Raw genomic sequence first — 16,595 nt, 5'->3', positions numbered from 1 at the left:
TCTATGATCCCTCTGCTTTAAAAAAACCAAGGACCAAAACCTTAATTCCAGCTCTGAGAAGAGATTTTGTAGAAGACTATGATAATGTATATATATATTGTTCTGGTAAATAGGATACTTTATTTTTTTTTTTTAAAGATTTATTTATTTATTATATATGAATACACTGTAGCTGTCTTCAGACACACCAGAAGAGGGCATCAGATCTCATGACAGATGGTTGTGAGCCACCATGTGGTTGCTGGGATTTGAACTCAGGACCTCTGGAAGTGCAGTCAGTGCTCTTAACCACTGAGCCATCTCTCCAGCCCAATAGGATACTTTAAACATGAATAAATATAATATAAAATGAAAGTGATGTTGGAAACAAGTACTGTCCTCTGCACAGTGCACACAGTCAGCACTTCACTTAGATAATTGTAATTCATTCTTGTAATTAATGGAGGGACACCAGGAAGTGAGTATAAAATCTCAGGGTTGTTTGAGAAAGTGCTTCATAAATTGTGTTGCAGTTGACCGTAGTGTTTCTATACTTTGCCCTTGCACTAGAAAGAAGGCAGTGTCTAATGAACTTTTTGTAGTTTGTTGTTGTCTCAGTATCTTGTGTTGGAGAGAGCCTGATTCCTGTTTGTACTGAAGGCAAGCATACAGGAGAAGGGGAAGAGAGGAATAATCTTTGATTTTTTTTTTTAACTTATCTCCATTCTGCAGCTGTGCAGTTGGAGGTCCTCGTGCATGAAGACAGATTTGTTCTATGGCCTCGGAGTTGGGTGCCGGGGACGATGGCAGCTGCACTGAGCTGGCAAAGCCCCTATATCTTCAGTACCTGGAGAGGGCCTTGCGGTTGGACCATTTTCTACGACAGACATCAGCCATCTTCAACAGGAATATTTCTAGGTGTGTTATTTTATCTCTGACAATGTTTTATTACATTTCTGATTCCTGTATTTAGGATTTAAGGTTAAACTTTGTATGGATTTTAGTTTTAGTATTTTCTTTCTTTCTTTCTTTCTTTCTTTCTTTCTTTCTTTCTTTCTTTTTTAAATAAAACAATCAGCTTTTTCAAAGACTATTTTGTTCTTTTTTCATTTATAGTAACCTTAATCAACCAATTAATCCTTTTTCTTTTCTCCCTCCTTCCTTTCCTCCCTCCTTCCCTCTCCTCTTCCCCCCCCCTTCCTTTTTCTTTCTTTCTTTTTTTTTTTTTTTTTTTTTTTTTTGAGATATGGTCTCGTTATGTTGCCCAGACTGGCCTAGAACTCACAGATCTCCTGCCTCTACCTCTGGAGCACTGGCTTTAAAGGTTTAAAGGTGTGTGTGTCATCTTGTCTGACCACTTAGATTATGTACACACATATATGTATATATATTTAAGAGAGGGTCTCATGTAGCCCATGCTGACCTCAACTGACCCTGAACTCTGGATCCTCCTGTCTCCACTAGGTGGTAGGTTTATAGGCATGTGCCATCACACTAGGCTCAAAATGTGTTTTGTTGGATAACCCCTTTAATTATGGACTTACTATTCTTCCATTTATAGTGATGACAGTGAAGATGGACTGGATGACAATAATCCCTTATTGCCTGAGTCTGGGGATCCCTTAATACAAGTAAAAGAAGAGCCTCCAAATTCATTGCTTGGTGAAACCTCTGGAGCAAGCAGTTCTGGGTTGTTGAACCCGTATTCACTGAACGGAGTTCTGCAGTCAGGTCAGTGTGGAGTGGGAGCCCTCTGCAGCTGCAGTTCTCTTGGGGGCAGTCAGCGTTTCATTTTTTTTGTTTTTTGTTTTTTGTTTTTTTTTTTTTTACTCTTTATGTTTCTTTATCCAGAATCAAAATCTGACAAGGGGAATTTATATAACTTCTCTAAGTTGAAGAAAAGCAGAAAGTGGCTAAAGGTAAGAGATAAGACAGAACATTTCCAGTCCAAATAACCTACTAAGATTATAATTAGAAGAAAAGTTATCGGACCATTCTGGAATATTGAGAGTTTTCTAGAGATAGTTATTTTATACTGGAGTTTGTTTTGTGAAGAAAATTCAACAAAGTAATTTTTAGTAGGCTTTTTATTAAATACAACACACTGAGAATAGAGGAGAAATTGATCAGATAAGATTTTCCCTTCATTGGCTTACCTTGCATTCAAGAATGTTAATTTAGTTTTCATGAATCTTTGAGTACTTCATTCAATAAATGCTCAGAACGAATCCATGTGCCATGTACTATTATGTAGGAGACAAGGCCGCTCTGTATAGTAAGAGTGTAAACAAGTAAATACAACTTCAAGGTAGCATTTCTACAGATCATTTTTGAATGATCAGAGTGAACCATGTGAGTGTCAAAGGTAAGAGTCTTTGAGCATAGGAAACATACAGGAATCATTATAAAAGAAGCAACTTGGTATGTTTGGGGAGGAGAGGCTAGTGTGGCTGGTGCACAGTGAATGGATGGTAGAGATAAGCTTAGTGCCTGATGATGTGTAGGTCTGCATTCTATTGTGTATTCCATTATTAGGGACATACTTACTCAGGTCACAGTCATACACAGGTAGAGTGGCATAGTATTTATATTTATACTGTTACTGTGAATGGCCAAACTAAATAGTGATATTTTTTTCTATTAAAAAGTTTTTTTACTTAGCATGTGCAAACACTTAATTAAAAAAAAAAACTAATGATTTACAACTTCTTACTTTTGCTGTAATATAAACCTTTACTATTACTACCATGTCCTTTAAAACTCGTGGGCTTAAAGTCTAACTTGCTTTCTTTCCAAAAGATTTTAGGAAGTTATAACTACAAAAACCTTTATACTTAATTGTTAAATTTTAAAACATTGAGATATGGTTCTGGAGAGGTGGTTCAGAATACTAGGTGCTTTTGCTGAGGACCTGGGTTCTCTTCCCAGCAATACATGGTGTCTCACAACCATCCATAAATAAAGTTCCAGGGAGTTGGATACCTTCTGACCTCTGCAGACACGGAACATGCAAAGAGTTCATATGACTGCATGCAGGCAAACCAGATACATGAAAAATAAGTAAATCTAAAAATAAAAAATAAAAATTGAGATGTAGTCAGGTGACAGTGGCACATGCCTTTACTCTCAGCAGTCAGGAGGCAGAGGCAGGTCTCTGTGAGTTCAAGGACAGCCAGGGCTCTGTTTCAGAGCGTTAAAATTTGAGATATACTAAGTTACTGACCATAAAATGTAAGCTTTAAACTTGTGTGACTTAGTAGCTTTTAATATGTTCACAAACTTCTGGGAATTACTGTTGTCTAATTTCAGACCATTTCATCATTTCATACAGAAGGAAGCCCTGTGCTCATTAGCAGACACTCCCGTCCTCAGAGTCCTTCAGTCCCTGCTGGCTACTAATCTATTTTCTCTCTATTAATTTGCCCATTCTGGACATTTCATATAAATTAAATCATAATCTATGGGCTTTTGTGGCTGGCTTTCTCACTTGGTATAATGCTTTGAGGTTTATTATGTTGTGGTATATATTAGTACTTCACTTCTTCTTAGGGCCTAGTCATCTGAATGTACTGCATTTTATTTATCCATTCATGAATTACTCAATATTTGAGTTTTTTCTCCCCTTTAGCCATCACACCTTGCTTTGTCCTTGTTCCTTTATATGCTATCTTCTTTTTCCTTATTGATAAACTCTATTTTTTTGTTTATCTTCATATATTTAACATTTAGGGTTTTTTAGTTAAGTTAATAAAGATTAGTGTAAGAATCAGAAATGACTATACTTTGGCTGTTTTGGCCATTGTTTTACCATCTGGGAAAAAAATAGTTGGATTGTAAAAGAAATTGCTTCACAGCAAAAGTTATATTCCATTTTCACCCCTTTTCTAGAGCATTCTTTTAAGTGATGAGTCCAGTGAGGCAGATTCTCAGAGTGAAGACAATGATGATGAAGAAGAAGAACTCAGTCTCAGCAGAGAAGAACTTCACAACATGCTTCGATTACACAAATATAAGAAACTTCACCAAAATAAATATAGTAAAGATAAGGAGGTGAGAGTTTCAAGAGAACGCTCACGACCACACTATTTTAACTTATATGAAATACCTGTTAAGAGCTTTATTGTGATAGGATTCACATAACATAAATTCAGCTTTTGGAAGTAGATAATTGAATGTTTTCTGAGTATATTTGTAGTGCGTGTTTTCGTCATCACTGTCTCAGTTTTAGAACACTTTCCTCACTTCAGAAAGAAACCTTTATGACTTGGCTTCTGCCTCTCATTCTTTTCTTTGTGCCAGGCAACCAACAGTCTACCTTCTATTTTGATACTTATTTTTATTGTATGTATTGATTTGAGACTTGGTTTTGTATAGTAAGGTGACCTTGAACTCTTTGCTCTCCCATCTCCACCTTCCAAGTGCTGACCTGTGCCACCGCATGCAGCTCTGGTTGTTGTTTGGTTTTGGATGGTATTAGAATTGAATCCAGGGCCTCATGCATGTGTTTCTTGTAAATGTGTTCATTCTGGACATTTCATACAAGTGGAATTAGATAACATGGTACTTTTTAATCCAGCTTCTCTCACTTGGTGTAACCTTTACAAGGTTTGTTCATATTGTATTATATATTACTAGTGCATCATTCATTTTTTTATTACCAAATAGTCTTTATTTATAGAACTTTTTTGGTTTTTTTTGCTTTTCAGTTGATGAGCTGATTTCTCCCTCTTTGGGTGCTTTTGTATGCTACTATTAAGATTAGTATAGGTTTCTGTGTGGGTGTATGTTTTCATTTCTCCTGGTTGTATACTTAGCAGGGAAGTTACTGGGACATGTGATAACAATGCTTAACTTTGTGAGGCTGCTAGTATATTTTTACCAATACAATTTACTTGTTGAAGTTTTCAGTTTGGGAAAACCTTTCTTTATAGACCAGTATTCCAGTTCTGATAAGTTTAATGATAACCATTTGACCACTTGTTACCAAAACATTCTTATTTTGTCAGAAATATAGCCTTTTGTACAAAATGAGCTAACAATTTTCCAACAATGTTAAGGCTGAAAGTTAGTTCAGAAAACCTTGAGTAATACACATAAATGTACAAATCAGTGGAATATCTTAACAATTTTAATTCTCACAGTGTTCTTGAAACCTGATGCCAGGGCACATGGTATTCTGTATATTCACTCATTTCTTTTTCCTTTTTTGAGGCAGGCCTCACTCTGTAGCCCAGGCGGGCCCTGAATTCATGGCAGTCAGTCTGCCTCAGCAGTATGTGTTGATACAGGCATGATCTGCTTTGCCTTTTTTTTTTTTTTAAATTGAAATAAAACATATGTACATGGGACTTTTAAGTGTACAGCTTGATGCCTGCTCACTTACTTTTGATGCTTACCAGAGGGCTTTATATCAGTCTTCCATGTTACTACATGTATAATCTCAAAATGCTCCAACAGACTTTAATTTACATAGGAAATAAAATTACTGTGGATTTCAGAATCAGCTGAAATGAAATTAACAGATTTACTACTAGTTGGACGGGAAAAAATGAGATTTTTTTTATGCTAATTGTAAAAGAAAAGATGCTATCCTAAATAATAAACTGTTGGTGAGAAAAGGGTTGACTTGATAGGTGAAAATACTGAGGTGACTGTTGGAAACTGTTTGAAGTCCCAAGACATGGTGGCATGTGCCAGGGGATAGTGAGAGGATCCTCTGCATGTGTGAGGCCAGTTACCATAAACTAAAATAGTTAAAAACAAAACAAAAACATCTGAAGCAAATAAAAGAGTAAAAGCGAGAGTTAAAAAGCCATCAGGAACCTAATAAGTCTGAAAACCTAGTAACAGTGGAGGTATGGTGGCTTATTTCTTAATGATAAGTTCCTGTTGTGTTTGGTTTTACATTTATTCATTTAGTTTGTGTTTGGGCACGTGTCTGCCATAGCACTTGCATGGATGTAGTGGATGTCAGAGAACAGCATTTAAGCATCTTTTCACCCTGTACATTCCAGGGATTGAACTTGGGCTTTCAGGGTTGGTGGCAAATACCTTAACCTGCTGGGATCTTTCCAGTCTTTGATGAATTTAAAGAGAAACAACTCTTTACTTCCTCTTGTTGTTGTTACTGTGGTTTTGCTTTGTTTTCTGTTTTATATAAGAAAAGATCTTATTTAGTTCAGGTTGGCCTAGAATTCCTTGCCTCTACTTCCCAAATGTCAAAATTACCAGCTTACAGGGAAATCCTTTTGTAAGTAATTAGTTTCATCCCAAATGTGTACCCACTGTATGCAGTGGTACATATTTGCATTTCTAGTATTTGAAGTATGGATGCAGAAGTATCAGGAGTTCAAGTCAGCCTGAGCTACACGAACTTCTGTTGAAGAAGGTAGAAAAGAAAAAAGATAGGATAGAAATTCAGATTCCTGAAGGATTTCCTTCCAAAGTTCTTTCCAGCAGTCTGTCTTGTGCATAGCAGTTGAGCCTGTTTTGCTTCCGAGTTAAAGAAATTCTCTTTGATGTACTAATTTCTTATTAGTCTCTGTGGGAAACTCTTAGGAGCTATGATTTTCTCTGGCTTAGCTGTTTCTAATTGAGATGACTTCAAGGCTGTGTTGTGGAACACAGGCAGACCCATCACAGTGTTTGCCTGCTTCAGTTGCAGCAGTACCAGTACTACAGTGCAGGCCTGCTCTCTACATACGACCCTTTCTATGAGCAACAGCGTCACTTACTGGGACCCAAAAAGAAGAAATTCAAGGAAGACAAGAAGCTTAAAGGTAAGTATATTTATTCTTTCTTTATCTCAGAATTGTGTGTGGTACATTTTGACTTTAAGTGTAGTAGAAAATTACTTTTATGTGTAAAACTATAGTCTCTTTTTTCTAGTTACTGATATTATTGTCCTTATTTTACATTTGTCATGTGGTCTTTTATAGACATAGAAAGACTTATGAACTATAGATTGCAAGCACATCGACTGTAATCCTAGCACTTGGTAGGTAGAAGCAGGAGTCTGCTGAGCAAAGTTCTTGTTGGCTTCATAGAGGTTGAGTTCACCTTGGGCTGCCTAAAGACCTTGTCTTACAGCCTCCTCCTTCCCTTCCAACCTAAGAAACAAAACTACAGCTATAAGTTGCTACACAAAGTTTTAGGCAAAAATAGTTTCCTTCCTTTTATCTTGTACACACTGCCATTGTTGAGAGTATTCTGGGATGAGAAGCAGTTGGTTATCCCTGAAGAAGTGTGAAGACTGACAGGAGAGCGGAATGAGTTAGAGCCGTGGTGTCAGAGGCTAAGTGAATCACTCCTGATGGATGAGCCTCTGTAGTTTCTGCATGTTTGCCAGGAAATGTCTTCTTTTCCTTCTGACCTCTGAGCAGTTATTAAAGCAGGAAGGACATGGGACCATAGAATTTTCAAGTATCTGTGCAAGGCAGATTTTGTTCCCCTGAAGATATGAATTCTGTTCAAAAAGCATCATTTCTAGCGTTCTTCCCTTCTTTCTCCACACCCTCCTTTTCTTATCTTCCACTCTGCTTCTCAGTGTCAATATTTGTGCCATTTGTTTTTTTTCTTCAAAAATTTTATTGGCCTATCAATTGATGCAAATTTTTTCTGTTATTTTCTTTGGTTGCCTTGCATTTCCACCAAGTGGAAGTAGGTTTCCATCCTGTGACTGTCACTTGAGGCCACCAGTGATTCAGCTTTATAATCACTTCCACAGTGCTGAGTTGAAGTAATTTGGTTTTTGAGTTTTAGTCTCGGTTTTTCATGTCAACAAAGGGAATGTCAATGTCCAGTGTTCTTTTTAAGTTAGTGAGATTCTCCTCTTGGGTGATTTATTGGCCTGATAGAAGGAAGAAACAGCCGGGCGGTGGTGGCGCACGCCTTTAATCCCAGCACTTGGGAGGCAGAGGCAGGCAGATTTCTGAGTTCGAGAGTTCGAGGCTAGCCTGATCTACAGAGTGAGTTCCAAGACAGTCAGGGCTACAGAGAAAAACCCTGTCTTGAAAAAACAAACAAACAAACCCCCCCCCCCCCCCAAAAAAAAAAAAAAGAAGAAGGAAGAAACATTGCCTGCCTCTAATAGAGTGAACAAAGAGAGATCCTGGATGTTTTCTCAAATGACGAGGATATTCGCTGGTTCTGTCCAGCCTTCTAAGCATCTCTTTCCTTTGCAGCTAAGTTGAAAAAAGTGAAGAAAAAAAGACGACGCGATGAAGAGTTTTCCTCTGAAGAGTCTCCACGTCACCACCATCACCAGACCAAAGTCTTTGCTAAGTTTTCTCATGATGCACCTCCCCCTGGCACCAAGAAGAAACACTTATCCATTGAGCAGCTTAATGCTCGCCGAAGGAAAGTGTGGCTGAGCATCGTAAAAAAGGAACTACCAAAGGTGAGTGGGTGGGTGAGTGAGTGAAAGGGGGAGATGGGAAGAAGGTAGCAGGAATGGGACAGCATCAACTTGTAGACATTCAGTGATGTTTGTGATGTCTCTTAGAACCCCCAGAAGTAAGCAAAGTAAATATAACTGACCAGCATGTGGGTGAGCAGGGATGTTAGAGATGAGAAGAGGAGGGCCAGATGTAATAGAAACAAGTCAAACATGGCTTTACCTGTGTGACACAGGTAAATGTGTGTCTCCATGATTTTTATACTCAGAGTATGTAATAAAAGAAAGCAATGTGTTATGTAAAAAACTAAAGACCAAATGAACTCTACAGGACCGTAGAGTGGGTAGAGCTTCTCACCAGCAAGTCTACCATCCTCAGTTTCATCTGGGTATGAGCTGTTCTTAGAACATTAAGGGAAAAAATATGCCTTAGTGTCTGAGGAAGCTTCAGATGATGCCATTTGATGATAAGTGATTTTTCAGTAAGAATAATTGAGATTAGTGTCAAAGAGAAAAATGTAACATAAAAATGTAACATAAAAATGTAACAGTAAGAGGAAGTTACTGAGAAAAGGCTGAAAAAAAAAAATCCCCTGAGGTGGGATCACTTTAGACTTGCTTTCAAGACATTCTCAATATCCTGAAACTTCTAACCCCTTATTTAGCATGGCAGAGAGATTCAGTAGGCAGAGCACTGCCTCTTTTATCCTATCCTGAACTAAATGGACATGACTTTGAGGCATGGTTTCACTATACTGTCTTGCTGTCCTGGAACTTTTGAAGTCAGAGATCCATTTGCCTCTGCCTCCTGAGTGATGAGATGAGAAGTAGGTACCACCACACTCAGTGCTAGTCAGGGGTCTTTATTGAAGGGTTGTTACTTTTAAATGGAAGAGGAAGATTCAGAGCCTGAGTTAGGAGCTGCTAGGTCACCTTATGTTAGATTTGCCTTAGAATTTTTTTATTGAAGATGAGGCTTGGGTGATGGTCAAAATCTTAGTAATAGTGGCAGTAGTTTGCTCTTATTGGAGGTTGAGCTAGTACACTAAACTGGAAAGCGATTTTATGTTTCTTATAATGATTCTTATATCTGGGTGTCCTGCTGCCTCAGCTTTGCACATTAACCCAAGAAAACAACATTCTTGAATCAGGTTATAGTATGCTAGTCCATTCAAACCTTATAAATTCTTTCTACAAGTCTACAGATTATTTATTTAAAGGGCTGGAAACATGGTTCAGGTTGTAGACTGTTTTCTGAAATAGTGTAAGAACCTGACGTCTAGTCCCCAGCACCCACATAAAAAGCCAAGCATTGTGGTACGTGCCTATAATCCTGGTTCATGGGATGCTGAGACAGGAAGCTCTCTGTAACTTGTTGGCCACTCAGTCTTGCTGAATCTGAGTTCCAGTTCTATTGAGACATTGTCTCAAAAAATAAGTAGCAAAGTGATAGAGCAAAGTACCCAACGTCTTTTTTTTTTTTTTTTTTTTTTTTGGTTTTTCGAGACAGGGTTTCTCTGTTTCTCTGTGTAGTTCTTGCTGTCCTGGAACTCACTCTGTAGACCAGGCTGGCCTCGAACTCAGAAATCCGCCTGCCTCTGCCTCCCAAGTGCTGGGATTAAAGGCGTGCGCCACCACCGCCCAGCAGTACCCAACGTCTAATGCTAGCCTCTACACACATGTGCAGACATGTGCTCATGCATTTAAACACATATACATGCATATACCATGCATACACACGTAAAACTAAAATAAGATTAAAGGCAGCCTCAACAGTAGCTTCTTGTTCCTGGTATTTTAGTAGTTTTATGGTATGCCAGGCGGAACCTCTGAATGACTTTTAAAAGTATTTTTCTTATATGTACTTGACATTTTTCATTCCTTCAGGAATTAAATAAAGGCTATGCAGTCTTACTTAGAAATGAATCTTAAATATTATTTTCAAATGTTTTAGGCCAACAAGCAGAAGTCTTCAGCTCGAAATTTATTTCTTACCAATAGCCGAAAGGTAACATTTTTCCGTTTTCTATATTGTCTATTATGTGTTTTTCTCTGGGCTTATTCTCACTGTTTGTATGTTGTGATCTATTGATTTTAAATTGGATAGTATGTAAAGAACCACCTTGGTACTCTCATTCTGTTTAATAAGTAAAATTGTTCTTCCTCATATTCCTTATATTTTGAACTTTCTCTGTCAAATTAATCTCTAGTTCTTTAAGATCTATGGTCAGTTTTTCCATTTAAGAAATGATGGGGGTCACAGGGATGGCTTGGTGGGTAAAAGCACTTTCTGGAAAGCTTGACAGTCTGAGTTCAGTCCCTGGAACTGCTGATGGAAGGACAGACCTGACTCCCATAGTTGCCCTTGAATACCATGGTACATGTGCACCTGTACACACAACTGCCCCTCCCCCTCCAATAATAGTAACTTAAGAGAAATGTGGATGTGTAAAAACACCTCAGTGGAACAATGATAGCTAGTTGTAAGGATTGGATGAGGTAATGGTTTTAGTCTGATTTGTTCAGATTAGTCTCTCAGCCCCTCTGTTTCCTCACCTGTAAAATAGAGATTGTGATGACACTGCTTTCATAGAGTTTTTGTGAATTAAGGATATATTAAAATACGCCTCTCGTAAAAAAAAAAAGCAGTGATGACTATTTTTATTATTAATGTGGTAATAATGCTTTGTAACTTCTTAGTAAATTTCAGGTCCTTGCCATTGTTGCATGAGTTTTTCTGGGGAAATGTGAAGAAATATGTTCATCCCAGTTAGAGTACCAAGGATTGGTGAACCATTCAGTTTAGTTGGAGTTACTTACAGATACACGGGCAACTTACAACACCACCAAAGAAAAGCCACACCCTCTCCTCCCCCACCTGAATTGTTAACTATATATCCTTCAGAGCAATGGGCTCTACTGCACACTGCCTAGGTAGCCACATCAGTAGCTCTTGTGAGGGTCTCAAGCTAATAAATACAGTAAAGGAATTTCATGCGTACAGAGTTCCACTATAGTGAGTATACTTTGTTTTACCTAAAGTGATAGATGTAGATAGATATCTTAATTAGAATATTTAACCTCAGGGGTCTAAGTCTTATTCGGGGGGGCATTAATCAAAGCAGGAGAGAAAGATATAATCACTTCCTTAGCAGGATTGTAAGTACTAAAAAGATTGAGGAACACGATACTACGATAATAATGCTGTTTGCAGCTTGCCCATCAATGCATGAAGGAAGTGCGTCGAGCTGCTTTGCAAGCGCAGAAGAACTGTAAGGAGACTCTGCCTCGTGCGCGCCGACTAACCAAGGAGATGCTTCTGTACTGGAAGAAGTATGAGAAAGTGGAGAAGGAGCACCGCAAGCGAGCAGAGAAGGAAGCTTTGGAGCAGCGGAAGTTGGATGAGGAAATGCGGGAGGTGGGGCAAAAGCAAACATATTTTTGTTTTGTATTGTTTTGAGGGTTTTTTGTTTTGTTTTTTTTGGTGTGGTTGGTTTTACTTTTCAAGACAGGATTTCTATGTGTAGTTTGGCTGTCCTGGAACTCACTCTGTAGACCAGGAAAGCCTTGAACTCAAGAGATCTGCCTGCCTTTGCCTCCTGAGTACTAGGACTGAAGGCATGTGCTACCACTGCCAGACAAAAGCATACAAATTCTAAAACCTGTATTTAGTACCAAAGCACTAAGGATTTAGTTTGTTGCTTTTAACCTTTGAGATAGTAGCTCTTACTTTCCCAGAACTGGTCATATAAACCAGGTTGTCCTCAAACTCACTGGTACACTTGCTTCTGAGTTTCTAGCCCTTTTCTATATTCTTTCTTTGTTTTAATTTTTTTTTTATTTTATGTGAGTGGATGTTTTGCCTATATGTATATGTTCACCACACACATGCATGCAGAGGCCAGAAAAGGACATTGGATTCCCTGAAACTGGATTTTCAGGCTATGTTACATAGGGACAGCGAACAATTTTGTTTTCTGAGACCTATCCACTTTTTCATCTGCTATTTTTAAACTGTAGCCATTACTATCGATGAATGTGATGTCTCTCAACTGGTCTAGGCTTTATATGCCTAGTAATAGAGAATAAGTAATTGTTTTGACATTGGTAAAGCAGTTGGAAAGAAAGGTATGTCCAGAAAAGAGAGTCAGGATTGGATGATGTGGTTTTCAGATCTGACCGGCATCTTTTTCAGAGTGGAGTTTTGTAGCCTCTTCTGGACACTTAATCATCCTTTTCTTTTCTCTTCACTCCCTTTCTTCTCATTTTTCCTTTTTTTCCCTTTTCTTTTGTATTTATTTTGTGTGTGTGTGTGTGTTTATGTGTTGTCCATTAGCAATAGTTGCCTTTTTAAAAGTAGGAAGGAATTATATGGAGCCTTTTATTAAGATTTGCTAAATTCTGTTGACTACATATAACTTATGACTTTGATGTTCTTACCTTCAATTTTCCCCCTACTTTAGGCCAAGAGGCAACAGCGAAAACTCAACTTCTTAATCACTCAGACTGAATTGTATGCTCATTTCATGAGTCGAAAACGTGATATGGGTCATGATGGAATCCAGGAAGAAATCTTAAGGAAGCTAGAAGATAGTTCTACCCAGAGACAAATTGACATTGGAGGAGGAGTGGTGGTTAACATCACCCAAGAAGACTATGGTAAGTCCTGAGTCAGGAAGTAGAGGAAGCAGGTAGCCTTCATTTTTTCCTTTCTTTTTTTTGTTTTTTTTTTTGTTTTTTTTGTGTTTTTTGTTTTTTGTTGTTGTTGTTTTGTTTTTTGAGACAGGGTTTCTCTGTGTAGCCCTGGCTGTCCTGGAACTCACGCTGTAGACCAGGCTGGCCTCAAACTCAGAAATCCACCTGCCCCTGCCTCCCAAGTGCTAGGATTAAAGACGTGTGCCACCACCGCCCGGCAGCCTTCATTTTTCATACCAAGGTTGTGTTTGTTAAAATTCTTACAGGTTTCGTCCTAAATCATAGATAATACTATTCAGAAAAGGGAGATTTATTACACTGGAGCAGGGAATATGTGTGTTTCTGCAAAGGAAGCCTATAAAATAACTTTAAAAAGAATTTTCAGTAAAGACCTAGGGAGATAGTGTTTGCCTAGCTGCATGAATCCCCCTGGGCTTGATACCTACCATCATATAAACCAGGTGGTAGTGATCTCATACTTCAGAGGGTTAGGCAAGAGATCAGAAGTTAAAGGTCATCTTCAGTTACATGGTAAGTGTATTTTCACAGTGTAGTAATTAAGATCGTGTTGACCTGGAAATGCAGGAGAATGGAAATATTTCAGAGTATCTTGAGTGTTATGTTAACACATGTATAGATTTCATTTACTTTCTCCCCACGTAAATATAATTTTGAGTCTGCATATTGGTCTTGCTTATCCTGGCAATTGATGTCAATTTATAAAGTAACCCTAGGCCTGAGAGATTGTAGATCTTAATTACCGGATGGGTTTCGTGTGCTGGCTCTCACTCTTGGAGACAAGAGACAGCCACAACTGCTTTATACTTCTAGGTTTGTTTATTTTTATTGTAAGTTTTTTTGAGATAGGATCTCACTATGTAGCTCTGGCTGTCCAGGAACTCACTGTGTAGAACAGAGTGGCCTGGAACCCACAGAAACCTGCTTGCCCCTTCCTCACAAATGCTGAGATTGAAGTTGTGTGTCACCACACCTTAACTTGTTTCTAGGTTCTTGCCCACTCCTTGTCTTTTGTTAGCCTTGGGATGAATACAGTGGGAAACTGGGGCTCTACTTATGTGTGGGATAAATCTTTGAAGACGATAGTAATACTAAGTGTGATAATCTACATGTTTTCTCTTTTCAGATAGTAACCATTTTAAAGCCCAGGCCCTGAAGAATGCTGAAAATGCTTACCATATTCACCAAGCTCGAGTAAGTCTTTAAGTGAAAAGGCAGGTTGGGCATGGTGGTCACACCTTTGATCCCAGCACTCAGGAAGGCAGAGTCAGGTGGATCTCTATGAGTTTGAGGCTAGCTTGGTGTATAAAATCAGTTATACACCAGCTAAGGATACATAGTGAGACCCGTCTCAAAAAAAAAGAAGGAAAGAAAAGGTACATTGTAGTTGTCCCAGGAAATGTGCCAGTTTCTTACTTGTATGTTCTTTCATTATTCTTATTTATTTTATTCTTTGTTCATTATTTTCAATTAAACCCACTGGAGTGTGTGTGTGTGTGTGTGTGTGTGTGTATTTGTATGTAGGGTAAATACTCCCTCTGTGTGGAAGTATATGTGTATATATGTGTGTGACACCCTGACAATATGTATGGTGAAGTCCTTTTCTGTGTGTGTGTACAAGTGGGTGACTGTGTGTCAGACTGTATGTAAGGTGAAGGCTTTCCTTTCTTCAGTTATAGATGGTTATTGCCACCATGTGGGTCCTGGGAATTGAACTAGGTCCTCTGGAAGAACAGTCAGTGCTTATATCTACTGAGCCATCCCTTAGCCCCCTGCCTTTACTTCAGAATAATAGCTTTGGATGGCAGAATAACAAATGTTCACATGTATAGAATTTTTATTAGTAGTAATGTTGAAAGGTTTATAGTTGAGCTACAAACTATTTTTTGTTGTTTTGTATCCTCTTGACTAATCATGAGTTGTTTAATGAAAAAGACTGTCAAGAGTCCTATTCCTTGAGAAAAGTAAGTAACAGCTTTCTTTCACTCAAGCACTAGTTTGTCCTCTCTTATTTCTGAGCTAGCTGTTTTTTTAAAAATGATCTATTTTTAGCCTGTGTGTATGAGTGTTTTGCTTGCAAGTATATATTTGCACTAGGTATGTCCTTGATGTCTATAGAGGCCAGAAGAGAGTGCCAGGTCTCCTGGAACTGGAGTAAGATTGTTTGTGAGCTATCATGTATGTTCTGGGAACTGAACCCAGGTCCTCTGCAACACAACCAGTGCTCGCTCCTCTGACTCATTTCCTTAGCCCTCGAGGAGCTAATGATTTTTAATAAGCTCAGTGAGGAGCTGCAGTTGGGTTGGACTGAGTGAAGACGGTGCAGTTGAGTGTGTGCAGAGGAGCCCTTCTGCTACACTGTCAGGATTAGGACTAGACACGCCAGGTGTGATGGTGTGCACCGTTACTCCCAGCACTTGGGAGGCAGAGTAGGGTAGAGGATTTCTGTAAGTTTCAGGCCAGCCTGGTCGTCTGTGTACTGAGTTCCAGGACAGCCAGGGCTGTGTAGAAAGACCCTGTCTCAAAATAACAAACAAACAAACAAACAGAATAGACACAAGTTTCACTTTCACACAATTCCTTCAATTCAGTTTTGTATAAAAGCCTGTTTTGTTTTTTAATATTTACTAGGTATGTTTACTTTACAGAACATTGACTTTAATAATGACAGTTTTTAATTCATGTCATGCTTAGATCATGTACTTTAATTATGGTCAGCATAGTCTCCTATGTACTCAAACTCTTTTATCAAAACTTAGAACAGAAATTTTTAATTAGTAATAGCTGTTAATATGTTAATAAAAAATTTTAATATAATTGCTACATTAACTCAGTAAGATATTAGAACTTCTATTTTAGCAGTGTAAAACATGTTAATGAATTTTATGTTTGTTTTTTTTTTAATTCTTACATATTTTTCTTGACATTTTTTATTTTCCAGACAAGGTCATTTGATGAAGATGCAAAAGAAAGTCGGGCAGCTGCCCTTAGGGCAGCAGACAAGTCTGGCTCTGGGTTTGGGGAGAGTTATAGCTTAGCGAATCCATCTATCCGGGCTGGTGAGGATATTCCACAACCCACTATTTTCAATGGCAAGTTGAAAGGTTACCAGCTGAAAGGCATGAACTGGTTAGCAAATCTATATGAACAGGTAAATTTTAGAACTATGTTAAACCTATTCTTTTTACTTTAATATCTGTTCTTCCTTTGATTAATGTAATTGTGAAATGAGTTCACCTTTAGCTTTTATTTTTTTTAAGATTTACTTGTTTTTATTTTGTCTATATAAGTGTTTGCCTGTATTGTATGTAACAATACCACAGGCATGCAATCTGCATGGAGGTCAAAAGAGTATCAGATCTCTAGAACCAGAATTAGAGCTGGGTGTGAGCCATGTGGGCTCTAGAAACTGAACTTGAATCCTCTGGAAAAGCAGTGAGTACTCTTAACCACTGAGCCGTTCTCCATTTCCAAAACTTGCTAGAGTCAGAAAGTGTATCTGTATTTC

At 38.3% G+C, this 16,595-nt stretch overlaps 1 protein-coding gene across 1 annotated transcript in view; it reads left to right on the top strand.

Annotated features, from left to right (window-relative positions):
- Ino80 (INO80 complex ATPase subunit) overlaps window positions 1-16,595 on the top strand; it is a 96,175-nt gene that overhangs the window by 16,348 nt on the left and 63,232 nt on the right. Inside the window, exons 2-12 of the mRNA XM_028767073.1 lie at window positions 712-897; window positions 1,541-1,710; window positions 1,831-1,898; window positions 3,868-4,029; window positions 6,638-6,758; window positions 8,163-8,377; window positions 10,329-10,382; window positions 11,589-11,792; window positions 12,838-13,033; window positions 14,214-14,281; window positions 16,029-16,238. Of these exons, the coding sequence (XP_028622906.1) occupies window positions 755-897; window positions 1,541-1,710; window positions 1,831-1,898; window positions 3,868-4,029; window positions 6,638-6,758; window positions 8,163-8,377; window positions 10,329-10,382; window positions 11,589-11,792; window positions 12,838-13,033; window positions 14,214-14,281; window positions 16,029-16,238 (1,611 nt within the window). The 5' untranslated portion in view covers window positions 712-754. The remainder of the gene's footprint in view (window positions 1-711; window positions 898-1,540; window positions 1,711-1,830; window positions 1,899-3,867; window positions 4,030-6,637; window positions 6,759-8,162; window positions 8,378-10,328; window positions 10,383-11,588; window positions 11,793-12,837; window positions 13,034-14,213; window positions 14,282-16,028; window positions 16,239-16,595) is intronic.

This window comes from Grammomys surdaster, unplaced genomic scaffold, assembly GCF_004785775.1.
Source record: "Grammomys surdaster isolate TR1022 unplaced genomic scaffold, NIH_TR_1.0 170, whole genome shotgun sequence".
In the NCBI taxonomy this organism is placed as follows: Eukaryota; Metazoa; Chordata; class Mammalia; order Rodentia; family Muridae; genus Grammomys; species Grammomys surdaster.
This window is presented reverse-complemented; position numbering and strand designations above follow the sequence as displayed.